General features: G+C 37.4%; 2 protein-coding genes across 2 annotated transcripts in view; both read right to left on the reverse strand.

Annotated features, from left to right (window-relative positions):
* The window catches only part of ifngr2 (interferon gamma receptor 2), a 20,156-nt gene extending 14,371 nt beyond the window's left edge, over positions 1–5,785 (reverse strand). The window contains exons 1-3 of the mRNA NM_001361158.1: positions 5,629–5,785; positions 3,941–4,058; positions 487–653 (exon numbers count right to left, since the gene is read on the reverse strand). Of these exons, the coding sequence (NP_001348087.1) occupies positions 487–653; positions 3,941–4,058; positions 5,629–5,668 (325 nt within the window). The 5' untranslated portion in view covers positions 5,669–5,785. The remainder of the gene's footprint in view (positions 1–486; positions 654–3,940; positions 4,059–5,628) is intronic.
* Positions 5,786–8,421: 2,636 nt separating this feature from the next.
* Positions 8,422–10,386, reverse strand: part of LOC103391493 (interleukin-10 receptor subunit beta-like) — a 15,582-nt gene continuing 13,617 nt past the window's right edge. The window contains exon 8 of the mRNA XM_008327771.3: positions 8,422–9,393. Coding sequence (XP_008325993.2) covers positions 9,344–9,393 — 50 coding nt within the window. The 3' untranslated portion in view covers positions 8,422–9,343. The remainder of the gene's footprint in view (positions 9,394–10,386) is intronic.

The following is a 10,386-nucleotide window of genomic DNA, read 5'->3' on the forward strand; positions in this document are numbered from 1 at the left end:
AGATAGATAGATAGATAGATAGATAGACAGATAGACAAGATAGATAGATAGATAGATGGATAGATGGATAGATAGATAGACGGATAGATAGATAGATTGATGGATTGATGGATAGATAGATAGATAGATAGATAGATAGATAGATAGATAGATAGATAGATAGATAGAGCAGATGGATAGATGGATAGATAGATAGATAGATTGATAGACAGATAGACAGGTAGACAAGATAGATAGATAGATAGATAGATAGATAGATAGATAGATAGATAGATAGATAGATAGATAGATGATAGATAGACGATAGATAGACAGATAGACAAATAGACAGATGATAGACAGACAGATAGATAGACAGATAGACAGATAGACGATAGATAGATAGATAGATAGATAGATAGACAGACAGACAGATAGACAGATAGACAGATTGAGAGATTGACAGATTGATAGTTGGATAAAGAGATAGATATGCTGATTTCTTACGTCTGCTACAGGCTTGCACAGGTTGCGATTTCAGTCCACTTCTCTCTGCTTGCACACGCAGATTGACACAGCCATGCTCACTGTCAGCTTTAGTGAAAGCAACATTACAGGAAGTGAAAGATGTCTGGACACAGGAAGCTACATCTTTCCACACAGTGTGGTCAAAGCTGAGGGAAAACAAAGAAAACACAACTTTATAGCAGTGTACTTTTTAGGTCTGTCACTATTCAGAATTGTGATTCAAGTGACAAAACTGATAACTGATAAATTCCCATTTCTTGTAACTGGTATTTATACCAATATTCTTTCTACTACATTCTTGCCATGGAATAATATAATCTAAAATGAGGCGAACAAACCTGAATTTATCAACACATTTCTGCCTTTCATTCCATTCTATATATGACCTATATATTCACACACCTTTACATTCCTAACGCAGCAATAAAATACATTGTTGAATACAAACATTTCAAAAACAACACTCGTTACAATCTAAACATCCCTAAACACCACAAAAACAGAAATTCAACTCTAGGAAACTACATTTTGAGTTACCTCTGTATACATTTCTGAACGTGTTTCCATTGAATTATTTGCAAATTTAAAAAAAAGGGTTAAACATATACATCTCATTGCTGTTATTTGTGTCTATGAAGATTCTCAGTCACCCAGGTCATGGTCAAGTTTAAAAAGTTCTGTTAGGCAACTGGACAGTTCCCGGTGACCAAAACCGTTCTGATGGGGACCACAACGACCCATATCAGACTCTTGACGACTGTTTACACTTTCACAGTTGATCCCAAGGCCCCACCTAACAGGGTGGAGCTGAAGTAGCTTTATTCTTTCTCACCTAGAGTATTTATTTGCTGCACTCCCCACCACCAGTTAGAACTGAAGAAGCTTGTTTGTGTCAAACTTGACTAAGAACTATCCCAAGCCGATTTTGATGGGTGATAGCAATAGATGCCATTTTCCATAGCAGCAGATATTTTCTGGTATTTGTATTTTGATGTGTTTACATTTTTAAACTAAATCAGCCCTTCATTGAATGACATGGTATGATCAATCACTAAAAATTAACCAGCATATTAAACTGCAGACAGATGTATTACAATTGCAGAATAAACATGTTGATGTTGAGAAATAAGCACATTAACGTGCAAGTAGAAATTTAATTCACGGAAACCACAGAATAGGGCTTGATGGTTGTAAATTAAATTAAATTAAATTAAAAGCTTCAAAGCTTGTCATCGTTATCAAGGCATTTGTTTCTGAGCAACAGGCTATTTGTCTACAGTAGTACACGCCCAGGATTTTTCAAATTAAATGTTAGATTTTTGTAGGATGATTTCCAATCAAATTTAAGTCCAACCCAGCACCCATTCTGCCATGTAAATGAATGAAATAATGCAAAATAAACTCTTCTGTCAGAATGGTAAAAACAGTAACTTTATTTAATTACTGATACTCTGCAGGGTGTGTGTTAACATTTACATTTCTGGAGTGCATGTGTTAAACAAAACACAGACACAAAAGAACCAACAGCTTGATGCTTCGACTTTAAACATTGTATTGAGGACATCACAATTATATGAAAATACAATAACTCTGTGAGGCATGTGTGAGGAGTGAATGTGTGTATGTGTGACAGAGCTTGATTTCTTTGATCACAGAAAACCCCTTTCACTCCCTGGTTGGACAGTGTGAAAGGCACAGAAGTTTTCAGATGAATGACCACAAGTGCTGGAGGATCAAATCATCTAAAAAGTACAGATGATAACAAATTCAAATAAGTATATAGATTCAGCTAAAATATTGGTGAAATATTTCTACGTAGAAGTATTACATGATACTTGATTAATATGCAAAGACTTATTCAATGAAATAAAGTGAGAATAAAAGCCAGCAGCAATTCCTCCACCCACAGCCTGTCTTGATAGATACTTTGAACTATGTATCAACTACTATTTTGAATATATAATGGAAAGTTCCTCTACTGGTCTACTTAGCTGTTGGGAGTTCATAAGAATGAATGACGAAAAGCTGAAGAAAACAATGTCCTCTCCTTCCACTTAGTGTAAGATTAGGAACAAATTCCAATTTTATGCAGCCCAATTTTATATATGATTATATCATACCTTTAGAGCAGTCTCTGCACTAATGGCGGAGTTGACTGCTCTAGGATCTGGACTGCTTTTTGGTGACATCAGCCAAACGTGCTGCATGTTTTGCACTCTTCATATGCCAGATGAGCTCTACGGTGTAAAGCTTGAAAATTTTATAGCGCAAACTGCAATGAGTTTTCCACCCATTACCAGGTAAAGGCTTAACCCAGTCATATTTGGGGTTATGTAGTTATGTTCAATCTGTAATATAGGCATTAACAAATTGAACCGTCTGACTGACACTAAAAGGTTGCTGCACTTCAGTGGGTACGACAGACAGTGGATAAGAAGATTCTAAAGTGTGGAGCCAGGATTCAAAATGCAACGTTCCATCATTTTTTGATTAATTTACAGTAATGTTGTGTTGTATCATGTATGTAAGACAGGGAAAATAAGACTTTTCCCAATTATTAAATTTAAAACTTTTTACAGTTTTTACAATCCCTCAAGTAACCTGACACTGCAGTGGATCCCATTACTCGCCAGGCAAAGAAACTTTCCACAGGCGTTTGTTTTTTGTGACAGAGGCAAGCACCTTGACATGTATCAAGTGCGAGTCATAGAGTCAAATTCTACCAAAGCATTCATGCAGAGGAACAAGTACAACGTTCTGGAATGGCCATCTCAGTCCCCAGACCTGAATATCATTGAAAATTTGTGGTCTGTTTTAAAGCGGTCAAAAATACTTTCAACCAGAATCCAGACCCTCATTGGAAACTATAGGAAGCATTTAGTGGCTGTTATTTCTGCAAAAGGAGGATCTACTAAATATTAATGTAATTTTTCTGTTGGGGTGCCCAAATTTATGCACCTGCCTACTTTTGTTTAAGTAATTATTGCACACTTTCTGTAAATCCTATAAACTTCATTTCACTTCTTAAATATCACTGTGTTTGTTTGCTATATGATATATTTAATTGAAATTGCTGTTCCGAACAACCAGTGATCCATAAAGGAAAATCTTGAAAATGATCAGGGGTGCCCAAACCTTTTCATACCACTGTAAGTGGTGAAACAACCCTCCAAACTCACTTCTATACTTGCAGTAAAAATAGACAGACAGACAGACAGACAGATAGATAGATAGATAGATAGACAGACAGACAGACAGACAGACAGACAGACAGACAGACAGACAGACAGACAGACAGATAGAAAACATAGCTTCAGTTACATGTTGTCCGAAATACGAGATACAGAAAAGACTACAATTTGTACAGATAAAGGTTTGTAAAAGGTTAGATTTACAACATTACAGTAGATCAGTTTTACTCGGTGGAGCTCACCTGAGGTACTGAACTGTGTAAGTGACATCATTTTCATCAGTTGAACTCCATGTCAGCAGCCACTCATCAGCAAGGATGTTAATTGGTGGTTGTGGGGCCTTCTGAGACACTACTGAAACTAAGAGTAGAAATGACAGTGAATAACAGGAAGAAGAAAAAGAAATTATCCAAGGCTTTTTGAAACACCATCAGTATATACCCGGATTTAGACCGGTGTTTAGTATATACAAACCGTGTGGTTTGGCTTTATCAACTCGGTTCAGGGTCAGTAAGCACAACCAGAAGTAATACATAAGGCGCACCAGGTAATTTTTGAGAAATTTAAAGGATTTTAAGTGCAACATATAGTCAGAAAAATACGCTATGTATTTATTTACCCTTTACGAACCTCCCCCACACTGTTATCAGCAGTAGAACAACAGCAACAACAGTGCCCTCCTGTGTCTAAATGAGGTACCCTACATTAATTAAATGCTCACCATATATACAGTACATATGTCACTTTTTAATGTATTACCCCGTATGTATGTGTGGCAAAATGTCTTAGATATACTTTCTCCTGCGCACGAGAAAGTATCTCGTGAGCACGAGATACGTTTCTCTTTTATTCCCCATGTCCCTATAGGGGCTGCGTATGTTGCAGATTTGCAAAAAAAAAAGAAAAGATTTTGATGTATGATTTCACTGTATGTGGACTTGTTGGTCTCTGACCACAACAGTGGTCAGATGGTGTCCAATTTTAAATCTTACATTACATTAAAAAGAAAAAATACTACCACAGTCAAATACTTTTGTTTCTTTGACAGCTCTATGTGGATGACACTGTCATCTGTTTGTCCCCAGCTTATCAGAGGCTTTTAAAAAGATCCTGCATGCTTTTGACAAGAGTACAGGACTAACTAGACCTTCCTTTTTAAATGCAGAGAAAAGAGAACTTTAACAAGGAAATATCAATATGATTAGACAAGGATCATAAAATAGTCTGTTCTTTTATAAATCCTAATGGTTGACCCTTTGCCTTTTAAGGAGCACATTTAATATGTTGTTAAAAACTTATTGGGATTTAGCTAGTTACAAAACTTTTTCTAACTTTTAACTTCTCCTTTTATGTCAAACAGAAATTGGAGATCTCAGTATTCTTACCTTGAATTATCTAAGAAAAAAACACTTTATATTCTCCTCACCTGTTAGACAGTAAATAAAAATATCGTTTTTCTTTGTGCGAGTGTACATGTTTTGTACAAGTTAATTTAAGGAGGGCACAATGGTTTACAATGCTTAAGGCATTCTAATGAAACTTTTCTATTATAGAAGGATGACGTTAAAATTCTTTGGAAATGAAACTATCGCTGATGTTGAGGCAAACCACAGTACAACATTAAGATGGGATATAAACCTGTGGAGATGGCTAACAGGAACATTGTCGATGTCTTCCTACATGACCAGGCGTATCCAAGACGTAGAGGGGAAAAAACAAACAAACAAAAAAGAATGCCTACATAAAAACAGCCCTCACGACTGCAATGAGTTCCAGGAAATATCACTAAAACGTCACATTAGAGTACTTGCGCAATGAGTCCTCGTTTAAGAGAGATTATGTATTAAAACGTTTTCTCTAACACAGTTCGGCAGACCTGTAAAAATGACTAAATATTACTTTAAATACATGTAACATTTGTTTGCCTTACCTTGAACGAGGGCTTGAAAGGACAGTAACACCAAAAGCATTTTGACAGCGTCATTTCTCCCAACGTAAAATACAAAAGTATGTCCACTTAAAGTGTGGATAAAGAGCACAAAAGCGAATTACAACATGTAGTCTATGTCGGCTGCGACATAGGCGGAACAAGGAAGTGACGTCATATGTAAAAAAACATATACTATACACTCATTTTCACAGTCTTTTTACGTTTTTTGTTTGTTTGTTTGTTTTGCTGTGGTGATATAAACGCGTTTACCTTGATTCTTTTGTACATTTGCTTAATAATAAAAAAAGAAAAGAATTTCCTGAAGGAGAGAAGGGAGGAGAGACCAAAAGGAGGGAGGTGGTCTTCACCTGTATACTAAATAGTGCTTTCTTAAGTTAATCTTGAGTTTCATTTCAAAATACACACACTGTATAATTAAATAAATATTATGTATATTTGGGGTTCTGTTGCAGCCAGTTTATGTTGCTTGCTGTATTTAAAAGCCAGGGTCGAAGTTGGCAATTACCTATAAAATATGGGTCTCAAACTGAAATGAGCTGGAGGCTACTACTGCCATAAAAAACACACCAAGTCGTCATGCTGTTGTTTTTTTTTTTCATACTGTATATTACAAAAGTACAAAGAACAATGTTCTGCACTTCTGCTTTAATATGTATAATATGTATATTAATATGTATAATTTAATGAGTGATACATATTAGTATTTGTATTAGATATGTGATATCAGTGTGAAGCCTTTCTGCTCGTTGTTTTCTTAACCATCTAGTAACTTTAGATAAAAACACATCCAGAAATTTTGTCAGTCCTCACTGAAAAACCTCTTCTTCACATTTACTGCATAGCCAGCACACCTTAGTAAGGTAAAGCTCATCAATCCTCTTTTTTCTCTAAAAGGGAGTTCTCCTTTTATTTTTCTATTTTAGCAGCATGAACATTTTTCTCTTTGTCTCCTGCCCACCTTTTGCATTGTCTAATTGGGATGGACACACCACACATCTTCACCAGCGATCTGTTTTCTACAAAAACTTTTCTCTTTCTCTCTCTTGGATTTCGTAAATAATTATATTAATTGATAAAATGTTATTATCGTTATTTAAACAGTTACACTAAATCATTTATTAGGAATGTTCCAAAATTAAAATTGTTGGCCGAAACAAAAAAAAACAAACTGAAAATGAGGAAACCAAGGGTGAAAACCGAAACTCGGAAAGAAATTATTATGCTAATTATTAGTACCATTGCATTTATGGCTATGACTTTGTACAGATCTCAGTGAAACATGCCTTTTTGCTGAGAAGACGCTTTAGTGCTGTGATTAAAGAATAACATCTGCTACAGATGCATTAGAAAAGCTGATCTCTTTAGTTAGCTGCTCAAATAGGGCAAGAAGAGAGAGAATGTTCTCTATTAAACTCCTGGTCTGCGCAAAGAGGTATTTCAGCATGGTGGATGCTATACGATGTTTGGATTTCCAGTGATAAATTAAACCAGATGTGGAAAAACTCTTTGCAGATGCATCCCCTCTTAAAACTTTTAAAATTTCAGCATTACACGTTTTGCAAACGCTATCCATGGGTCTTTCTCACATATATTGAAATGTGTCCACACCACTCATTTCAAAAACTTTTAGACCAGCCACGGTTTTTGCTTGAGTCATCATAATTTCCTGCTTCGGCTGTTTTTGTTTCGGTGTCTTTTCAAACCGAAAATGCACTTTTGACAATTTTCAGTGGCCAAATATTCGGTGCATCCCTAATAATTATCTTAATTATAGTAGTAGCGTTTAAAACAAGGATTATGATTTGATACCCTGGCTTGAATAGGCTTGTGTATACCAGGCCGACTCTCTTTAGGGGCCAATGCTGTCAATTTAGAAGGGGCAGTACATTGGTCTATCTTCAATACAAACAGTGAAATGAAACAATCATGATATAGTACAAAAGCAACACTCCTTACCTGTGCTGTCCCCTGTACAGTAACTCCCGTCACTTCCCTGGTTTGAAAGTGTTGAGCATGTGTGTTAAAGGAGTAGCACACTGCAAGCTACATCGTAGCAGGTGTGTTGAAAGGCTGCGTAGTAGTTTGAATTTGTTGCAACCCTCTATGCCGTAGATAAACCTGTTGGTAAAAGCTTTCAAACAACAGAAAAACAGATTTTACCGATAATCTGCTAAATGATCATCAAAGATGGGCTGAAATTTCTTGGTCAAGGAAGCTCACCTCTGATCTGCTTGCTGCAGTAAGTGTGCGTTGCTTCCTCTCGGCAGAGATGAAAACCTGGCATCTATTTCCAGTCTTGTTTCTTTGATTTAATTATTAATTAATCCTCGCATATGTTGAATGAACACGTTTTTGACCACACTGCTCCAATCTAGGCGGAGCTAGGCCTGCTGCAATTAGCCAGGCCGTACAGGACTCCCTCACAGCAGCCACCGTATACAATCTCCACCCGTACACAAGAAAGGGCCCAAGACAAAAGACGTACGAATAGTTAGGATTTATTGACAACTAGACAAGTGCTCACACTAGAGTGCATATAAGATATAGCTGCTATAGCTATCTTAGTTCAGATCTCCACCAGGCATGTAAAGGTAGAGTGGGACTATTCCGAAACATCAGTGGAATAAAACAAGCTTGATGCCCAATAAAAAGGCACGTATCTACAGTATCTATCTAGATAGATAGATAGATAGATACGTGCCTATCTATCTATCATTCTATCTAGGATGATAGATAGATAGATAGATAGATATCGACTTCTGTTCTTCTCGAGAGGAAAAATTGGGCTCGGTTGAGCACTCGTAACTCTCGTAATTTTCTCAAAAAGAGGTTTCGCCTCTCATCCAAGAGGCTTCTTCTGTTCTCACTGGTGGTGGGGTACAGTAAATATATACCGTGGGTGTGACAAATATGAACATTGCTGTCCTCGAAGGAGTGCGAGTTGCCCTTGAGATATGTGAACAGCTGAGTCCTGTCCTGAGGAGTTGGCCCTGCTGTGTTGGGCCATGTGCCTGTGTAGCAGTTGTTTGGTCTCCCCAATGTACAGCTCCGTATATTCTTCACTGCACTGAATGGCATATACCACATTGTCCAGCTTGTTTCTTAGTGTCTTGCCTTTGGGATGAACCAGTTTTATTCTCAGGGTCTACCGGGTCTGAAGTGTACGGGGATCTGGTGCTGGTTAAAGATCCTCCTAAGTTTTTCCCGAAACCCCTGCGATGTATGGAATGACGACGTTCCCCCTTCTGTTGTCTTCCCTCTCTGTGGGCCCCATGGCTTTTCTTTTGGCATCAGAAGCCTCAGACTTATCTTTGTGAGCCATAATGAAGGGCAAATGTAAACAGAGCCATATTCCTCACCAGAGTGAGGAAACAAGACTTTCTAAATAAATTCATATCTAGGGGATGTGGCAATGTATCGTCAGAATGCTGAAGGTTGAGAACGTCCCAAACGAACCCCCTGTACAGTAGCTCACACTGCAAATACTGAGTGAGTAGTCAGATACAAGTGGGATATTGTTCCTTCTTGTACTTCTCTGAAAAACTCTGTTGTTTTGCACTTTAACTCCAAAACGTCCTCAAGCATATTCAGGGTTGTCCTCCACGAATCACAGCTTTTCCAGCCAATCTGAATTTTTCTCTTTGGGATTGGTGAAGTCCTTGCTTCCCAAGTTCCAGACACACAGCAAACCATTTCAGCACCTCTCCCCTGGACAGTCACTAGAATTGACATGTGGCAGGAGATCTGTATTGGGAGATCAGAAGATGGGGAGTGCATGAACATAAACAATGTTGACAGTGGACACACGTTTAGACACATTTTCATTTTTTATATATTTTTACCCATCAGGGCCCACTGACATGATAAACACAAGCCCTTACTCTGTTATCTATGCTGCATCAATTGTTTTTCCAAACTGTGGCGAACCTTAGCAGACCGTTCTTTGTTGTATTTAAGGCAACTATTTGAAAAGCAGGCACTGCTCTAGTTACAAATAATAATAATAATAATAAAATGTGTGTGCAAACCAGGATAAAGGTCTGCTGATTAAAAGAAGCGAATCCTTCCAAGTTTATTTGTTACAGAGGGACAACGTATATATTAATGAACCTTAAAAGATAAAATGTAAATGCACTCAATTGTAGCCAAAAGGCTAATCTACGTACATTGGTAGCCCCCCTGCCAGAGGGAGCAAGGCAATGTAGCATGGTAGCGACAAGCTATAAATGACATAAAAGGCAAACAATTTACAGGACAGGTACAATATTTTACACTATAGGCCTTTCACAAATATTTAAGAAATGTACTTCAGGAGATTAATGGCTAATGTTAACATATTTGGTTGGTAAATTAGCCATTTCTTTAGATTATTTTAAATAAGTATGAGATGGATTCTCTTATGTCTTGTGGGAGTGTGTTCCACTAATTTCCTGCTTATAAAAACGGACTTTTTAAAATAAAGTTTTCCAGAGTGGTATCTCACATACACTATATTACCAAAAGTATTCGCTCACCTGCCTTGACTCATACTATGAACTGAAGTGCCATCCCATTCCTAACCCTGAGTTCAATATGATGTCGGTCCACCTTTTGCAGCTATTACAGCTTCAACTTTTCTGGGAAGACTGTCCACAAGGTTGAGGAGAGTGTTTATAGGAATTTTTGACCATTCTTCCAAAAGCACATTGGTGAGGTCACACACTGATGTTGGTCAAGAAGGCCTGGCTCTCAGTCTCC

This window comes from Cynoglossus semilaevis, chromosome 16 (genome assembly GCF_000523025.1).
Source record: "Cynoglossus semilaevis isolate Cse_v1.0 chromosome 16, Cse_v1.0, whole genome shotgun sequence".
NCBI classification, from domain to species: Eukaryota; Metazoa; Chordata; class Actinopteri; order Pleuronectiformes; family Cynoglossidae; genus Cynoglossus; species Cynoglossus semilaevis.